General features: G+C 36.1%; 1 protein-coding gene across 1 annotated transcript; it reads left to right on the top strand.

Annotated features, from left to right (window-relative positions):
- The first annotated feature begins 7,151 nt into the window (after positions 1-7,151).
- Positions 7,152-20,567, top strand: LOC128026005 (estrogen receptor beta-2). The gene is made up of 10 exons (XM_052612676.1): positions 7,152-7,401; positions 12,653-13,137; positions 14,005-14,195; positions 15,282-15,398; positions 15,807-16,157; positions 16,736-16,874; positions 18,143-18,276; positions 18,591-18,774; positions 18,871-19,083; positions 19,848-20,567. Exons 2-10 carry the CDS (start codon positions 12,716-12,718, stop codon positions 19,912-19,914), a joined length of 1,818 nt encoding a protein of 605 aa, XP_052468636.1. The 5' UTR covers positions 7,152-7,401; positions 12,653-12,715; the 3' UTR covers positions 19,915-20,567.
- The last annotated feature ends 107 nt before the right edge of the window (positions 20,568-20,674 follow it).

The following is a 20,674-nucleotide window of genomic DNA, read 5'->3' as shown; positions in this document are numbered from 1 at the left end:
ACAAAGAATTCACTCTCATATTGTCTCAAGTAGTCTACTCTGGTGTTATGACAGAGATATTGAAACCGAAAGTTTTATTCACCTTTTCAAGTTTATTTAAAGTTTCAAATAAATTTGATTTCCTTTGAAAAAATATTGAAAATTTTCCATTGCACTGTCAAAATATAACAGACTGATATTTAACTATCAAAGGGCACCTGCGTGTGTGTTTTATCTGCTCTTGTTTTTTTTTTTACTTTTCTTTCTGTGAATCAGTTTGTGACCTTTAATTAGTCCCTGGGAGCTCGGCACTCAACCGTGATGTTCGGTCGGATGCTCGTTCACACTGGTGTTTACCGCCCTAATGTCCAGCAGGTGGCGCTGGTGTTCCGTTCTGACCCTGTTTTGAACGTCAGCGGGTCTCACAGAATGTTTACTGGACAAAAAGGCAAGAAGATTCACACACACACACACACACACTGTCTGAAGGTGTAGCCTGTTTGTCTCAGTGGGTTTCTTAATATGTATCTGAAACAATTAAACTCTAAAGAAAGTTTTTATATTAGCAGCCGTGTGGAATTTGCTCAGTGAACTGAAAGGGCTATAATATAGTTTAATCCCTGAAAAGGAGACTCATTTCTGAATACACTGTGGCTGGAAAATAGTCTTTGAGAATAAACTCCGGGATTAAACACCCTTTTACTCTCCAACTTTCAAGAAAATTTACGATTTTGTCCCAGATTTCGATTTCCACAGCATCTGGCCTCAGAAAACCTCAGCAAGTCCAGCAAAAATGAATTGGAGGAGAGTGTAAAAAACAAAACAAAAACACAACAGAGCGTTGGGATATCATGAGAATACAATAGAAGCTCATCACAGTATCTGAAATATTTTTTAGTGAGGCTGAATCCACAGCTGCACTGAATGAAATATCACCGTAAGAGAAGAAAAAGAGCCCATTTTTTGTGCATTAAAGTGTCTATTCCAACAGAGGAGAAAGAGAAGAAAAAGATCTTTCTCTCAATGCCTTCGCTCATTCTTTTTTTCCAAACAGCATCAGCAAAATCCAGGATATATTTTATTCTCACATCTGAGTGAATCTTCAGAGGTATCTCTGTATAAACATGGGGTTTTGATTATGAATATCCATATTCCTTCTCCAGAAATTAATACTGTCTACACTATTGTTTAAAGGTTTGGGGTCAGTTTTTAAAAAAAAAATAAATTAATACTTTTATTCAGCAAGGATGCATTAAAGTGATAAAAGTGACATTAATGACATTTGATTCTGTTACACAATTGTATTTTAAATAAATGCTGTATTTAAACTTTTCTGTTTATCAAAGAATACTGAACAATTCAAATGAATCACTGTTTCTACAAAAACATGAGCACAAAATCAGCATTTGTGACACTGAAGACTGGATCCAGCTTTATGATTCCAGTGATAAATAATATTTTAAAATACGTTAAAACAGAGATCAGTTATATTAAATTGAAGTGATATTTCACAATACTGTTTTTACTGTATTTTTTACCAAATAAATGCAGCCTTTGGAAAGCATAAGAGACTTTTTTTAGAATCAGAATCAGGATGAGCTTTATTGCCATGTAATAAAGTTCGGACTGCTGAAAGGATTATTGGTGCTCCCCTGCCCTCCCTTCAAGAACTGTATACATCTAGAGTGAGGAAAAGGGCTCAGAAAATCACTCTGGATCCCTCACATCCAAGTCACCCCATCTTTGAACTTTTGCCGTCTGGTCGGCGCCTCAGAGCCGCAAACTCCAGAACAGCAAGGCACAAGAACAGTTTCTTCCCCCAGAATTTTCAATTTCTTCCTTTGAATCTCACTCAATCCTATTCCATTATCATTTATAGCACAAATGTTTATACACTTACTTATTTGCCAATTTGTAAATCTCCTTTTTTTTTTTGTCTTTTTTTTTTTTTTATCTGTGTGTTGTTGTCTCTGTGTACTGGAAGCTTATGTCACTAAAACAAATTCCTTGTATGCGTAAGCATACTTGGCAATAAAGCTCTTTCTGATTCTGATTCTGATGTATGTTTACACATTCGAGGAATTTGTTTTCGTGACAGAAGCTCATCAAAAACATTAAAAAAATCTTACAGACCCCAAACATTTGAACAGCAGTGTAAGTCAAAATCTGAATCTGTTTTTTACTTGAGCTAGTACCTATGTGATATGTTTCTGTTGTTTTCTGTTCACAGGTGATTGCTCTCCTGGTCTCTGCTGGACTGAGAACACCTCCTCTTAACAGGCTGCGTGATTCAAGGTATCATTCGTGTCACTTGCACAAAAAGGATGAGTTATTTGGCAAATCTTAGTACTTGTTCAAACCACTAACTCGAAGTATGAGCAATAGCAATAGTGATGCCAGTACCACTGTAGGTCAAATTTCATTAACTGAGAATTACTTTGCTGTAATTTTCAATTTGTCAACTTTAGTTAATGCATTAGGTACAGTATCATGAACTAACAGTGAACAACAATTCTTAACAGCCTACTGCATTACTTAATGATATCACTGAATCTTATTCTAACTTTTCTTTACTTTCCATTTAAATTTAGTTTGCTCAATATTCAGTCAAACTAAGGTTCACTGCATGCTCCATCATCTTTTTATTGCTGTATACACAACACTGATCTCTTTTTCAAAACAGTATCTTACAACTCTATCAGTCACGTCCCAGGTTTGGGAAACTAGCTGCATGTTGCCATGGCAGCACAGTCGGTCCTTCTTCTAACAGAGGGTTGATGGAAAACCCTTCCTTGTGTTCAGCATGTACCTGGTTTAAGATAGAAATATCAGTCTCTTTTCTTTTCTTTCTCTTTTTTTCTTCTGTTTCTGCTTTCAAGGTCACTTACAACTAAGAAAAGATCAGCCACAGACTGTTCACAAGATTCATCTCCATCACGTTTCTAACTATGAATAACAAAACTCTTATTCCATCCATGCCAGAGCCAGAAAAAGTGCCCAAACTTGAACACTTCCACATATTTTAACCAAAGAAAAGTAGGTTCTGGGGATTAAAAAAAAGTCCTGTTAAAATCAGAATTAAATCCTATCTGTTTTCTAATCACATGTTATTTATATAATTAATCTCTGCATACTGTTTATTTATTTTGAGATCATGATTTGTCATTAAAATATCATAACTTGATCTTCTGTTAATACAACAAACCTCTTTCTTGTTGATGTATATCAGATTTCTCCAAATATTTAGTATGCCCTTTTATTACAATCGACTGCAAGCTCACATTCAGATTTGTTTCCAGCCAATCAACAACTATTGTTTTTTTTTTTTGTTGTTGTTTTTTTTAAGCCGTTTCACATTTACATTTATGCGTTGATCAGAGAAGGTGAAGGTTTAGGAAAGTGACATTTTTCCTTTTGATGTACAAAGGAAAATAATGGTAATCGCTAATATCGTTACAGTACAACTCCAAAATGAGCATGCAAATCTTTTTTTGGTCTTTATTGTGACGTATATCCAAGCGGATCGTCTCGGACATATGTCAGTGTGGGCACGACATGATTTTGTCTATTGGGAATTCATTGGATCATTGTCATTTGGTAATTGCTGTGAGCTCTTGTCATGATATTCCATAAAAATATAAGAATTGTCAACTTTGGATGGGTTAAATGCAGAGCACGAACAAATTCTGAGTATGGGTCACCATACTTTGCTGAATGTCACGTCACTTTCACTTTCAAAACAACAACTCAAATCTAGATTGATCCCATTATAATCAAACTGCACTTTGCTACACTTTGATATCAGTTGAAGTTCACAAAACTAGGAGTAAACAAACATATAAACAAAGATAGTGATTTGCATGTTGAATCAGTAAAAACAGTCCATTCCTGAAAGGTTTGTAGATCCCTCAAACAAGCACCAGCAATGTCATGAGAATTCAAACACAAACCTCTTTTCTCCTCTTTCTTTCCTCTCAAGGAGATTGATGTCTCCAAAGTTCTTCTCTCTCATCTTTAAACATCTTCTACATCTTATTTCTCCTGCATTCATCAGATCATGTCTTACTACTAGCATCTTTCCCCATCAAATTTAAGTGGCTTCAGATAATGGCTCTGCTCAAGAAACTTAAAAAAGCAATAGAACTGTCCAACACAGGCTCATTGGAGAAATGTACCTCTAAACTCCAAAACGTACCTACACATACAATTCACAGCAGTCTTGAACTGAAGCTGGCTTGATGTTCCTTAATTCCTCTCTTCTGTGTTTAGTAATTCAGCAGATGCTTGCTGGTACAGTCACTTGCTCTCTCTGTTCCTCTGTGATCTGCTGAGACCATCACAATCTTCAAGACTGAAGACACACCACTTCTCTCAGCATTTAAACCATAAACATAAACAACAGCAAATACATTTATGCTCTAACTTGTGTACTTCTTTGGGTTAATCTTGAAATAAATTAAGGTACTGCTAATGCTAATAATATTAGCATTTGTATGATGAATTGCTTATGCTTGTCCTCATTTGTATGCTGCTTTAGAGAATATCATATCTTAAATGATTCAATCTGAATGACAAAATGTAATAAAAATGCAAAAAGCTGCAGGTACAGCGTTATGACGTTACAAATAGTGATCGAGGAAACAGGAAAGAGATGCAGGACTGACTTCTGGCCTTGGTAAAAGGCACTTTATTCCAAAAGAGAGTGTGTTGCTCTTTTTTAGAGACAGAAGGGTTGAGTGCAGTCTATTATTCAGACAAGAAAAGGTTTTTAACCAACCAGTTCACGGACACTGCAACCTTAAAATAAGTCCTTTTTTTCGTAGCTGACCTGGTGGATTTAAGTCTTTGAGCTAAATTCAAATGTAATATTTAAGTTTTAAATGACTCTCCTGGAAAATCTGATTTGAGATTATCTAGCAGCTCCAGCTGTAACTGTCTGACAATCAAGCATCTGATTTTAGATCAGTTTTTCTACTCGTGTCTAAGTTCACGTACATTTGAGCCTGAAAATAATAAAAAGCAACAGACTTTGGGAAAACCTTTATAGGAAACCATTTCATTTGTGCAGAATTAGGCAACAGGGAATCGTAAAAACTCCATTAGGAAATGGAACCAAATCCCAGACCCAGTTTGACAGCTCCCAGTTGCTGGTAGTCATTTGTCAAAGTCTGAAATGCTTTTATCATCTTTTTTTCCCATTTCCTTTCCTCTTTTTTCCTTCTCTATATTTCTGTACTCCTCTCTTATAATGTTAAGAGCAGAGCTAAACTGGTTTAAATGAAGAGCTGGGATGTAACACTGGGGTACCCAGTTATCTATTGAAATATCTCCCCTGAGCCATTAACTGAACCAACCAATAGATCCATTTTGGAAAGTGAATGCCAGCTCATTTTTCCACCGGTTGGCTATAACAGGAGATAATGGACTCTCCTAAAACCCATCTCTGCCCACTCCACCTGGCATTTGCCATTACTGCTGCCATACAGAAAACAGTTAGAGAAATAACTGTAATTCAGAAACAATTACGAAGGGCATTCTGCAAAATTAAACCTCGCCTGCCGAGAAGCGGTATAACCAGCATATGACAGAATGAAAAATTCAACTCATTGCCCGCTCTTTCTCTCACATGCTCTCTCTCTACCCAGTTCCCCAGCAAATGAAAGAGCATGGAGAGGTCTTGAAAAGGAACACACGGTTCTTTAATTTGTGTCCTGTTCCGGCTTGTGTTTCGCTATTGTCTTGAATTGGAGCCGACCTGCCTTATTGGGCAATGAAGAAATAACAAGATTTGCAGATGACTTCACAAAAAAAAAAAAAAAAAAAAAAGTTTTTGAAAACAAACTTGGAGAGCCAATGGCTAATCTGTAAAATCACTGCAGCTGTACCAGTTGTTATAGAAACGGTCAGCATTCTGGAGATGTGTGTTAAGGATTAACCTAGCCTGAACTACACGCCTTTTCAATGCAAACGAAACTACAATTATGAGACAGTTGTCACATTTCATAGGTGAATCCAAATATGAAATTTAATTGTGAGTTTGGCAAACAGTTTTGGAGGATTTGATATTTCCACACAAAGGGATAGGAGCTGCACTTGTATGCATGAGAGACATTTCAAAGAAGATCACCGAGTATTTAGCCACTCAGCATCAGCTTCTGCCCCATCCCCATTCACTCTTTAATTAACCCTTTAACTGCCTGCTCAACCAAATGGTTGATTTGTCACTTTATGGTAAACGTAGAAAAGCTAAGCTAATGTTTTCAGATAATCCTTTCTGCTGTCAGAATGTACTATTTGCTGAGAAATATAACTTTCTGATCATTCATTATAGTTCATATTTTCTGATTTCCATAGTATGTGTATGAATTCCGGTACTTTTGCCATAAAGTGACATATCAACCATTTGGTAGAGGCCGATATTTTAAAAATTATGGGACGTGTTGAAAAAAAATACATTGAGTGTGGTAACTAATGACATAAGGAGATAAGAAATGCAAACAAAAAAAATTTCAAATGCTTTTTTCTTGGTGGGGCAGTTAAAGGGTTAAAGCTGAGTAGTTTAGTACATGAAGTGTCCAACATTCCACACATATTATTATTATTATTATTATTGTTTAAGTGCATCATCCAGGTGAATTTTTGCTTTGTGGAGTTTTCAGTTTGAAAGCAATACTCTCACTATTTATATACTACAAAACGTCTTAGAGAAGTGCACAAGTAGGGTAGGCTACACGATTTGGGACTCATCTTTTAACCTCACGGTAGACGACATATTAAATAGTTCGAGGACGAAAACGAGGCGGTGAGGAATTTTTTTTAGCTGAACAGTTTGCATATTAAACAACAGTACGATCCTGTTAAATCTCACACTGCCTTGTTTTTTTTTCTGGCAAAAATGTAATATGTATAAAATAGAGTGACATATAGGATTACTGTGTATTTTCTCTCATATACATATATTTTATATTTTGATATTGTGCCTTATAAAGCAATATATTTTCTACTAGTAGATTCTGGTGAAAGCTGGTAACCGTGAACTTTGACCATGGATGTGGTGAAGTGTGATTTGATATAGCTGGTGTTTTCCTCTTGTCTTGTTGTTGTTCTGAACCATAGACAGTAAAAGAAAGGTCTGAATTTGTAAATCTCTGTCTCGTGCAGTAAATCTATGGGCGGCTCCGGGAGGGCGCGGCCGCCGGTGACGCGCTTTTCTAACCTTTATATCCAAAGAGTGAATTTTGCCAAAGTACAACTAGGCAAAGTGCACTACCAGGTGTTTGCACGTCCCTCTCTTTCTGTCTCGCGAGTGCTGTTCTTTCTCTGTACGCGCAGTAAATCAGATCGACACGGCCGCGCAGCGCGTTCACAGCTGATCCAACAGTTCTGTGCTCTCGAGCTCTCATCACCTGCTGCCTGCTGGCGGTAAGTGCCATTTGTAACTAAGCTTACTAAAACAGTAACCATAGCGTTTGTCATTAAAAAAGTACTAACTTGGTGCCAGTTGCCACCGTCTTCAAAACAGAAACTGAACCAAATGAAAGAAATTAATCTTTTTAGACTGTTTGGAGGATTAACGGATTATGATTTTACGCAAGTAACTATACTAACTCATGTATTTTGCCAGAAGTTTATGGTTACCACCACTGTATTTTAAGTAAGTGAAATCAGCGCGCGATTTGTTAGTGTTCAAATGAGACAAAAGTTTTAGTAGTAAAACTGACGTTGTTAAACTTTAAACCTTTCTGTTTATGTCTAACGATGCTCAAAAAAAAAAAAAAAAAAAAAAGGAAAGAAACCTTATGAAACGTGTTACAATGAATGAATGAGGTGATATGAATATGACGTTTTTATTGTTTGATGTTTATGTGACAAACCCGAGTGCTTCTATGTATTTGGGAAGAGCCACAAGGGGGTGCTAGATAATGACACACAAAAACAAGTTTTAGAATTATTTTTAATAAGTTATAAAAGCAAAGCGCGCCCCCGAAAACAAACAAACAAATACTGTTTTTGTCCTTCTTTCTATACAATAAAAAATATAACCAAATCTATGTCAATTAAAATAATTCTTATCAAGGCCACTGAAAAAAAAAAGCTGTAGTAACTTCTACAAGTCAGATACTAAAAGCAGTGACATTACTGTTGTATTACATTTTTACAGTAGGCTACATTTCAGATGATATTATGTGTCTGCTGGTGTCATGTTCTAGACTTTTTGTAGACCGTGTTTATTGGCTCTGCATAAACACAGTCTATTACTCAATGTTGATCGTGATAAGATTATAATGACATTAGTGATAAGAGAAATGAGGGGTTTTGGGGGGCATGAGTTCAATGAGAGAAGTAAATCATAAAATAGGGTGTTTGGACAAAGTGAACGAGAAAGGACAGACCACCACCTGAATGGAGTCATTTATCAATCACGTTAAAGTAACAAAAAGATAGTGTTTCAAAATAACATATCCGTTAAGTATGGAGTTAACATGACCATCTGTTGGGGTGTGGTATTCATGTTTTGAGTTTTTATTTTATTTTATTTATTTTTTAATCTCTGAGGCTACTTGGTTACTTGACAAAACATTGCTCACAGTGATGACCACCTGTATATTTTCTATCATTCTTCTCTCTGTCCCTCATTTTACTGCTTCATATTCATCATAGCTTTATCAGTTTTTTACCTTTTTAAAATTCCCTGACATATAGAACATACTAAAACTATAAATTGCTGGGACACATTATCTATTAAGTTCATGTACTCGAAATTAAACCCACAATCTTTACAAAAGTTCAGAAATGGATTTTCGCTTTGTTTTGTTGAAGGGAGACCCCCTAGAGAATGTGAAGGAGGAGAAGAAACTGTTTATCATTTTAGACAAGAGGTCCTTGTCCTCTTGAGCAATGGTTGAGAAATCATACTAAACATAATGGCCTGTTATTAAAAATCGGTGTTATTTGTGCTGATGGCTACAGTCTGCACCCTTTTAAAATTAATATTTATTCATGCATCGCAACACTAGTCTATTATTAACATAACATAGGCAAGAATAAATTATTTGCTGTGTTTGATTTCAATTCCTGTAAAATCTATTAATATTGTTTTAATGAAAGGAACTAGCTGATGTGTAATGATATTTTAGCATTAAAAAGGAGATATTGATGGTTTTTTGGATCTTAGCAGTAGGTTTTAGTTGTGGTCATAACAGAAACACACACACATACGCGAGTGGACTGTTCTGTTGATAGGTTTGTTGGTTTGTGTGAACACTGATAGGAGGATTGGATCAAACTTTATAGGCTGTAATCAGTCTGTGGGATTTAGTAATCTCATAAATTATGCTATCTAACTCTCTCCCTGTTATTATTTGGATTTTTTTTGCACAGGAGAACTCTTTGTGGGATTTTAGAAGGCAAGATTTTTTTATCACCCGTCACTCCCTGAAAAAGAAGTGAGTCTTAATTAGGAGAGCATGAATGGTGTCAGGGATTGGAGTTGTTTCAAGTGTAAAGAATGTGCCTTTATACACAAATTTGTGTGCATAATTATTTGTGGGTAGGTTTGCTACAAGTGTAGTTAAAAGGCTCAGTTAGTGGGGTGATGTTGGCCTTCGTGTGCCCGATGTGAAATAAATGGAAACTTAATTCTTGAGTAAGTTCAAAGAAATTTCAAGTTGGGAGGAGGACCTTATTAGGACGGAGAAAAATTCTCCCAGGGACTGTGTGTGTTATGTGTAGGGGTTTCTTCGTCCTGTCCTTGGCCTTTTGTTCAGTGGTATGTGTGTCTGGATTGTAGCCAATCGGAGCTTTACAAGAGTTTACAAGTTTCTCTGTCCTCCAATTAAATTTAGATTAAAAAGTTGCTTAAGTAAATGTGACCATACTTAAAAATGTATCAAACCGTTCTTATAAGTATTTTAAATATAAAAACTTTTGGTTTGGTTGCGTGTGTGATTTTTATATGGTGAAATATAAGGAGCTGTCTCTTTATTTTAATGGATTTTTTGTACTCTTCAACTTAGACCATCTGTTGCCCACATGTGTGTGTATCATATTCCAGTGTGTTTGTTCAAGGTGTCTTTTTAAGTAACAAACAAAAATATAGCTATAAAACAAAACAAATTTTATGAATTATAAAGCCAAATAGTGTATAAACCACATAAAGTAACACTTCTGAGTAGAGACAGCAGCAGATAAAGGTAAAAGCTGTGTCTCTGCTTGTTTTACTCTCACAGAAAATACATTTAATGGCAAAATTTAATAAAACTTATATGGCTTGAACAATAGCATTTTGGGTTGAAGAAAAGTGCATCATAAATAAAATGCATTGCTATTATTATTATTAGTAGTAGAAGTAGTAGTAGTAGTAGTGCACCTGCTCAAGACTGGTAGAGCGATGGTGCTCATTTGATATTATTAAGTTCAGTTCAAAGGTTCAGATGGTTTTAAATTTGTCATTTCCAGGCCTGGAATTATTAGGCTATAGAAATTTTCAAAAGCCATGGAACAAGAAAGAGCCATGACTGTAGTGAATATCTAGTTGCTTAAATGTAAAGTTTTTTCATTACCCAAATTTGTCTTAAGAGTGAATTCCCTAATAAATATTATTTTAACAATTCTCCTTCAGTAATATGAACATCTTAACAATAGTTTAAATTAGGATGTATTTGGTGATGGCTTAAAAAATCATGATTTTAATATTCCTTATTTTTGTCATGTTTTCCAGTAAAAAATATTTTAACACTCTTGAATCAAGATACATTTACTTGATAAGCAACATTACTTAAGATATTAAAGTGAAAGTTCAGGCAAAAATGAAAATTACACCATGATTTACTCACCCTCAAACCGTCCTATATGGCTTTTTTCTTTCAGATGAAAGCAATCTGAGTTATGATAAAGAAAAAACATTCTACATCATCCGCTGGAATGCTACTCTCAGTTAGCAGAAGCTAGAGATTACGGTTTATAAAATCTTAAATAGGGATATTTCCTTTCAGGATTTTCAACCTGTTTTATCATAGTTTTTTTTTCCAGAAACAACTCTTGGCAGGCCACATGAAGACAACACAGTATGCCTGTTTTTCCTAGTTGTATTAGCAGATTCACTTCCTTTTACAATTTTATTCTCAAAAAAATTACTGGAAAGATCAAAAAATTTCAAAAAGAACATGATGAATATTTTAATATAATTATTTCTAAATCTGTCCAAAGTACATTACGCAAAGTGAGACTGTAGAGGGAGGTAAATAGTCCCTGTGGTGGGTTACACTGCTCTCTTCTGGGGGGCTCATCACAGAAAACCAGACAGGAGAAATGCTTTGATGAAGGTTTTTTTTGGGGGGCGGGCTATTCCAGGAAATGAGCCTGTGATTCATTTACCTGTGATTGAGGCTTTAATATTCTACTGATGACTGTCCAAAGAAATGCTGTACAGATATCAAATCAGTTTCAAAGACTTCTGTTTGGAAGATAGCAACGGTGTCTATAGTCTCAGCCTCAGACATCACAGCCATGGACCGCTGGCTGAATGTCTGATGCATGCGGCAAACAAAAGTGGAAACACTTCAGGAGTTTCGAAGTGGTCATTGGATTGGTTGAACTATACAGGATTTCTGGGAGACGTGTGTGTCACGTTCTTTAATGTTCCGCCTGGAAACAAAGATGCGTGGCACCAAACCCCCTCACAAAAGAAGAATGCCATCGCGTTTACAACTGTGACGACGAGCGCTTATCAGCATCAACTAAACATTGGATTTTCAAAAGTATGTGAAATATTTATAGTTAGATAGAATCTTTATTATATGTCTGAGAGTTTTACACACCGGTCTGTAAATGTGGCAACATTTCCATGCCCCAAAACGTGACGCAGAATGAAACAAATTGTGATTGGATGTTTGACATGTCCGTCAAACAACCTTGTGGCCAATGAAAGCTGCCATGAATTCCAGACCTTCAGCTGTAGAAGGTCTGGCAATGCGAGACTAAGGTGTCTATAACTTTAAGAGGAATCTGTCACTTTCATAATAGTCTAGAACTTTTAGAAACGTCTATAACTTGTTGAAGGGCACTTAATGGAGCATACAGTAGAGGCACGTCAGGTCAGCATTGGTTTTGATTAAAATGTTTATTTAGTAATGTGACAAAGATCCAGAGTCCACTGTGCTTTATGTAACATTGAAACCAGAGATAAACAAATATACTATGAGAATTCGCAAGAGAGCCAGGATAAGCAACAAGGCAGTGTATGTGTGTGGGAGACCATTCTTCAAAAAAATAAAATTATTATGTGTCAAATAATATGTTTAAGATGCGTTTTTATATTTAAAAAGAAGTACATTCCATTACAGTTTTTTTTATGGTATTGGTATTTTAAATTATTAGTTGATTTTGTTATTATTAGTTTGATTTTAATTATTAGTTTGATCATTTGAATCTTTTAAATGCTTTGTCAAATTGTATTTATTCCTTTTATAGCAAATAGCAGCCATTACTCCATTCTTTAGTGTCACATGATCTGTTCAAATATTTGTGGTCAGTGTGGGTCAGTTTTTATTTTTTCTAAGTAAATGCATAGTTTCTTTTACAGTAAGGATGTGTTAATCTGATCAAAAATGACTGTAAAGACTATTACAATTTTAAATAAACTCTCTTCTTTTTAACTTTCTATTAATCAAAGAATCATCAAGAATCAAAGTAGTCAGTAGTCTGTCAAGCCAGGACCTCGCTTGAGTTTTCCAAAATGAGCTCCTCTCCTGGTCCGGCCCCTGCGTCAGCCTCCCCTGCCCTGGACTCTGGCAAGGCCAACCGAGGGGACTCGTCTAACACCTTACCCCGTCTCTACACTTCCCCACTCAGCATGGACAACCAGACCGTCTGCATTCCATCTCCATATGTGGAAGCCTGTCAGGATTATTCACCACTGCATGAGGGAGAGATCAGTCATGGAGCCTTATCGCTCTACAGCCCTGTGTCCTCAGTGCTGGGGTACCCTCATCCCCCCATGTCTGAAAACCTGGTCCCTCTCAGTCCAACAATCTTCTGGCCTCCCTACAGCACACACACTGCACTGTCTCTGCACTGCCCACCTCCAGTGGCCTACAGCGAAACACACGCACACACTGCCTGGGAGGACGCCAAGACACACACACTTAACCAGAGCAGGTGAGAATCCAGTCATAGACATCACATGCAGTGTATTAATAACTGATATATGCATTTAAACTCCACGTAGCAGCTGTCAAATGGATAGTTCAGTTCCCATAGAGACAATAACAGATTTGTGATCAAATCAAATGTTTTCTTTTCTTTTCGTTTTATCTTGAGGTGCTTGCAAGTTTTCTAAATCATGCATCTTTTTGAGCTGATACATGATATTGCTTTTCCAATCAGATTTTTCATGGGGTAGACAATAAAACAGGTGAAAGGGTTAAAAAAAAAGTTCAGGTTTGTTCAGGTCTGTTCTGATGAGATTGCAGACAGCGGGAAATAATTATTCTAAATGCAAATGAGAAAATTCACTTATAATTGTGGATAGTTAGCGCAGCGAAAAAAAATGTCTATTATACAAAATAAATACATTAACATAAAAATGTATTAAAGGTTATCATGTAAAATATTAATTAATTCAAAAAATGTGTTCTATGATGTATTTGATGTTCCTGACACAAACCAAGACCAACCAACCAAATATATATTTTAAAGGTTAAAAAAGCAAATAAAAACGGATAAAAATGATCAACTTAAATAGTAATAAAAATTATTATTCACATTTTTTTAAGTTGATGTACTAAAATAACTAAAACTGAAATGAAATTTCATGAATATTAAAACGGATAAAAATGATAAAATCAACAAAATTACTAAAGCTGAGTTTAAAATGAAAATTGGATATATAAAAATAAAAGCAAATTCAATATATATATAAAAACTAGTTTCACACAGCATGCACAACTCACGTTATGTTTAGAAAAATGTAAAAAAAGAAATTCTATTCTTTTTTTACTTTATCTGTACCTTCATTTTTTATAGTTCTGTCCTTACTCATGCAAAGCTGTTAGGGCAGCAACTGGATGCTGATGATGGCTTGAATCCTTCACCAGGCATTGTGGGTAAAGGAGACACACACTTCTGTGCCGTGTGTCATGACTATGCTTCTGGGTATCACTACGGTGTCTGGTCGTGTGAAGGGTGCAAGGCTTTCTTCAAACGGAGCATTCAAGGTAAAATTGGTCAAGTTAACTATTTAACATCAAATACATGCTCTTCAGAAGTTTTCTGAAATGCCATGCTAATCAGTGGAAGGGTTTGCCTTTTTGAGTTTTGCCTTCAATACTGGACTTGTTCTGTGTGTGGATTTCTTTGAGTATGTCACGGCCAGTTCTCTGTGTTCAACCATAAACAAGATTAATTTGACCTTTTAATCTATAGACACATAAGTTTTGGAATTACTTGTAGCTTTTTAATTTGACATTAAAAAAGTGTGATTTTCTGAAAAAAAAAGTTCTTTTGAAATATATTTTAAAATGTAATTTATTTCTACAATGGAAAAGCAGAATTGTGTGTCTAGGCCTTTGTGTCACGTGATTCTTCAGAAATAATGTGACACCCCTGGTATTATCAATTTTGATAACAGTTGTGCTGCTTAATATTTTTGTGGAAACTGTCATACATTTGTTTCCATGATTCTTTGATTAAAAAATAAATTTCAAAAGAACAGCATTTATTTTAAATAGAAGTCTTTTTGTAACATTAAACATTACATTTGCTAAATTTAAACACTTTTTTTAATAACATTATATATGCATCCTTGCTAAAAAAATAATAATTTATTTCGAACTTTTTGTGGTATTGGTATTGTGGTATTGTGTTTTATTATACTGTGTAAAACAATTCTAAAGGTACCATATCAAACATTGATTATTAATATATGCTATTGTTTAATTACATACAAAATTGAGTTTATACAACAACGACAACAAAAAAATGGCGTAGAAACTATTTTCAATCAGAAATTGTTAGTAAATTCCATGAACAATTATAAAGAAATAGCAAGTAACATTAAATTAAATGATATTTTGAAGTAGAAAGATTGAAATAGTATTTTCTTGTAATACATAGTTCAATATTCTTCCAAAACATTTTTTTTACAGTGTAGTGCAAAAATGTTTGAATCAATTAACAGCCCTAATAAAATGATCTTAGACAATAGAATGAGATGACATTAAAAAGCTGAATTTAACCAAACACTTCACTGCAGATCCAATGCTGTGAGCTTAATATAATTTTTTTCTCCCAATCTTCTTAAGGACACAATAACTATATTTGTCCAGCGACCAATCAGTGCACCATTGACAAGAGCCGACGCAAGAGCTGCCAGGCCTGTCGACTCCGCAAGTGCTATGAAGTGGGCATGATGAAGTGTGGTAGGCAGAAACTTCTTCCTTTTCTGTGTGTAGCCACTTATGTTATATAGAGTGAAAGATATGTCATTTTTTATATATTTTTGGTCACACATTAGTTTGAGGACCAATATTTACTAACTATTTACTAGGACTTCTGCCTTAATCAACTCCTAGTTGGCTGCTTATTAATAGTTAGTAAGGTAACTGTTTGTCATGTGGTTTAGGTATGGGGTTGGAATAAGAGATCTAAAATATGCAGGATAAGGCATTAATATGTGCTTTATAAGTTCTAATAAACAGCCAGAATGCTAGTAATATGCATGATAATAAGCAACAAATTCAATTAATAGTGAGAATTTGTCTTTAAAGTAAAGGCTGTGTGCTGAGTGTGTACTTTTGATGTGTGTTTGTAATTGTGTGTGTGAACAGGAGTGAGGCGGGAACGCTGCAGTTATCGTGGTGCTCGTCATCGTCGCAGCCCCCAGATCAGAGACAACTCAGATGGGGCATTAGGGGTCAGACGGCGTTCCCAGCATCATTTAGAATTTCCCCTCAATTCCACTCATCACTTCTTCCCTTCAGGGGACAGAGCTGAGGGGCGTGGCATAGGCCTCTCCCCTGAGCAGTTGGTCAACTGTATTCTGGAGGCGGAGCCTCCTCAGATTTACCTGAGAGAGCCAATAAAGAAGCCTTACACTGAGGGCAGCATGATGATGTCACTAACCAACCTCGCTGACAAGGAACTGGTGCTCATGATCAGCTGGGCAAAGAAGATACCAGGTGTGTGTGCGCATATAAATATTTTAAATGTTCTCTTAATTTGTAAGTTATTACATCTTTAAAGCAATGTGTAAGTTTTCCCATATGGAAATGTAATACATGATGGTGCCCTATATCGAGATTATATCGATATTGCCATATATGTTACCTTTAAGTTGATATAAATGTTCACATACGTACATATATCTTCATTTGACAAAATGTTTCACATATGGACATTTAATATATATATATATATATATATATATATATGCTTTTTTAATCTTTAGTTTAAAGTGCTTTTTAAGTTGCTATTTTTATTCATGCCAAGTTGTTTTCTTGTCATTTCTAAAAGGTTGTTCCAAACCTGTATGATTTTCGGTCTCCTGTGGAATAAAAAAAAACATAGTTATCAGAATGTTGCTCTTTTCCATTCAGTGAAAGTGAATGGTGAGCAGGGGCTGTCATGCTCCAAAAATGACAAAAAGCATAATTTTTGTGTGAGTGTATGGGTATGTGCACTTATATCTCGTATTTGAAGGGCAGCAGCGGTGTCAGAGTGTGTTCAGGCATTTGTGAGTTTGTTACTCCTCTTACAGGTTTTATGGAGCTGACTTTGTCAGATCAGGTACATCTGCTGGAATGCTGCTGGCTGGATATTCTTATGTTGGGATTGATGTGGAGATCTGTGGATCATCCTGGGAAACTCATCTTCTCACCTGACCTCAAACTCAACAGGTAACATCTCCCACTGACACTGGAATACACAGATCTGAGCACAGTCAGTAATACTGGTCACAAAACATCCTCTGGAGTGTGTAGAAGGAGCAGTTTTCTGACCATTATTAATGACTGTCCTCAATGTGCCCATGCAAAGACCCAGCAGTCATTTTCTGGCTTACCTACTTTGCTTGCTAGTAATCAATTAGCATTCAACAGTGCCAAGTTACTTTTTTTCTACAACAACTGGAAGCAGCATAGCATGCTGGAAATTGGAAGAAATATTTTTATACATCTCCTTTTGTTTTGTCTCTCTATGCTATGTCATGGGCTCTATGATATAAAAACGTGAATGATGAGGAATGAGCTTACATTTCAACAGGTCAAACTCACCATTAACAGAAATTGAATTGAAACTCTGATTTAAAGCCACCTACAAGTGTGGTTTAATTGAGTGTTATTGAATTTGTTAAATCAGATCGTGTTTTTATTCCTGTCATAATCATAAAACATAAAATAGTTGTGCTGTCAGTGTGTTTAGATTAGAATTGTTTGAAATCTGAAGGGCATCTTCCATAAGTGGGAGAGATTGGCTCATATCTCGCTTGATGGTAACATTTGAAAAACACTGACGTTTTGTGGATTTATTCATTGACCTTCAGATAATCCTCTGTTGTGTGTGTGTGTGTGTGTGTGTGTGTACATGCTGTGTGTGGCACGTGTGAACATAGATTTTGAAGTACATTAATTAAGATAATTGATTGTGGAGAGATGACACCTTTTTTGTTATGATCTGATTTGGTTCTCTTTTGTGAATGTATGGCTGGCATGTGTGTGTGTGTGTGTGTGTGTGTGTGTATGTATACCTGTTTATTATTTTGTGTGGAACTGAATATTCCTCTTCCTTGGTGATTATCTCTAGTGTCTTAAAAAACCTTGGTGTGTTCTCATAACACAAGCTTAGTTTGTACAATTCATTTCTCACACAGGATTGAGTGTGTGTGTGTGTGTGTGTGTGTGTGTGTGTTAGAAAGTATGTGAGACGGCGTGTACGTCCTTTGTCTTTCACCTGAAACTTTAAGGTCATCTGTATTCTTTCAAAATAAGCTGTGTATGTTAGCTAGTATTCTCTTTACCAGGTTTTTATATTAATTCATTAATTATTATTATTGCTACATATGGCTCCAGAGTGATTTGTCACAATAAATGTATGGCTTAAATGACTGGCCTTTTCTCTTTTATCTCTGTGCCATTCCCTCTCTTCCTTTCTCTCTAATTTACTTTAGGGAGGAAGGGAATTGTGTTGAAGGCATCATGGAGATCTTTGACATGCTGCTGGCCACCACCTCCAGATTCAGAGAACTGAAGCTCCAGAGAGAGGAATACGTCTGTCTCAAAGCCATGATCCTTCTCAACTCCAGTATGACACTACTCTGATTGTGTGTGTGTACGTTATTGGATGAGAGTTAAAAGCAGTTTGTTTCTTGTTTTTTATTTATGTACAGTAACTGTAGGGCATGCTAATAATAACAACATGCTAACTATATTTTAGCATATTGTTCAAAAACAGCAGCTTTTGATTTACATGATTGGTCAGCTGTCTGATCGCTGATTTTATGAAAAGTTTGTGTCTAGACAGTAATCTTTGTTCAGTGAAATTGTCACAAAATGTTCTGGTTTCTCTTTAACCGCATCAGATATTGTGATTCACTCCTTTTGTGTGCTTATTAAAAGATAACTGTTCAAGCTTGCCACAGACTCCTGAAGATGTGGAGAGCCGTGGGAAGGTTCTGAGGCTGCTGGACTCTTTGACTGACGCTCTAGTTTGGAGCATCTCCAGAACAGGCTTGTCCTCACAGCAGCAGTCCATCCGGCTCGCCCATCTGCTGATGCTGCTCTCACACATTCGACACCTCAGGTAGCACAGCATATTCTAGACATTCATAGCATTTTATGTTTCGATTTTCCCCTAATCTGTCACTGGTTCACTGTTCTCTTCGTTTGTTGTCTGTAGCAACAAAGGCATTGAGCATCTGTCAACCATGAAGAGAAAAAACGTGGTGCTGCTGTATGATCTCCTGCTAGAGATGCTAGATGCCAACACGTCCCAGAGCAGCCGGATGCTGGCAGCTCACACAGAAGCCTCTCTCCAGTCGGACACGCAACAGACCACAGAGACCCTCCACACATCCAGACAGAGCGACCAGGAGTCCCGGCACAGTCCACAGTGAGTGGATACATGCACACTATGCTGTTTTTGGTAATACAGAAACCATATTCTGTGTAAAATCCACCCACAAGTTTATCAAAAGGTAACTGCTAGATAACTAAATGATAATTAAGAGTTTATTTAACTGGTTGCCATTCAAACGGTGGGGTCAGTAAAAAAAGTGACAGCAGATACTTTGGTTTTGTTGCAAAACAGTTTACTGTTAAAAAAGATTTATATTTCAGATAAATGCTGTTTGTTAAACTTTCTCTTAATCAACAAATCCTGAAAAAAATCTAACATGGTTTATGCAAAATATTAAGCGGCACATCAATTTTCAACACTGATAATAATAAGAAAGAGCAGCAAATCAGCATATTAGAATGATTTCTAAAGGATCATGTGACACTAAACACTGGATTAATGATGCTGAAAATTCAGCCTTGCCATCACAGGAATAAATTACATTTTGAAATATAGTAAAATAAAAAACGTTATTTTAAATTGTAACAATATTTCACACTATTACTGGTTTTACTGTAATTTTGATCAAATAACTGCAGCCTTTTAAAAGTGAAACTTAAAAAAACTAAAACAAAAAAAAAACTAAACTAAACTCTTACCGAACCCAGGCTTTCAAATTTAGTCCTTTCCTGTTCACACGATTTTTGTTTGTTTTACAAACTAGTGCAGTCAAATGAATCATTATATATTTTTTTAAATGACACTTTTAACAGAGGTTTTTGAATCTAAGATAACACATATTGTGTGTGTCTCTCTAGAGCTGAAGAGACAGTGGATAAGACATTACATGGTAGTCTGCATCGAGTGAACATGGACACAGACTGACAGTGGGTATCCCTTTTGTGGGCTAAAAAGCTCCCTGGATGCAGCATTGGATTTGAATCCAATTTCCATGCCGCGTATCCTATGTAGGGTCTCAGGGGATACAAACCAGACCTGAGAAAAAGAACTTCAGATGACCAGCGATAAACTGAACCAAACAGGGCTTTCTAATGGCGCTCAGTCCTGCTTCAACACAATGCAGTTTGAACTGTTATGACGTAATGTCAACCCGAAGAGGAATCCACCTCATTCAAACCAATCATGTGTTCAGTATTCAAGAAAATCACAAATGGATTCCTTTCAAACACTCTCCCATCTGCCATTTCTCAGCAAAAGCTAGCACCACCCCTACATCGCACCATTGTATTAGCCAGTGTTATGTTTGAGCCATTCAAACAGATTGTCAAAATTACATACTGCACATTGAAATATTTCGTTTGCCATCCAAGATGTCTGAAAACCTTTGACTCAACATGACTGTTTCTCTGTTTCTCTGCCCAAACGAAATGAAATGCACACTTCTAATAGTTATGCATTTTGCATTCTTGTGTCTTTGTATTTGTAAGATGTTGGAGTGCTGTTATTTGCTGTCCTGTGGTGCTTTTTGTGGTTTATAAAGTACTTGTCATTGACAGTAAATGTAACACTTTCTAAAACATCTGTGAGTGTTGACGCCTCTTTCAGATGTTTTCTTAAAGCCTGGCTTATACGTACAATCAACGTGATAAGTGGATCATTCTGAAAATACGACTTTGTAATGTGT

The sequence above is a fragment of the Carassius gibelio genome, chromosome A13 (assembly GCF_023724105.1).
Source record: "Carassius gibelio isolate Cgi1373 ecotype wild population from Czech Republic chromosome A13, carGib1.2-hapl.c, whole genome shotgun sequence".
Classification (NCBI taxonomy): domain Eukaryota; kingdom Metazoa; phylum Chordata; class Actinopteri; order Cypriniformes; family Cyprinidae; genus Carassius; species Carassius gibelio.
Note: the sequence above shows the minus strand (reverse complement) of the source record. Positions and strands in the feature narration are given on the sequence as shown.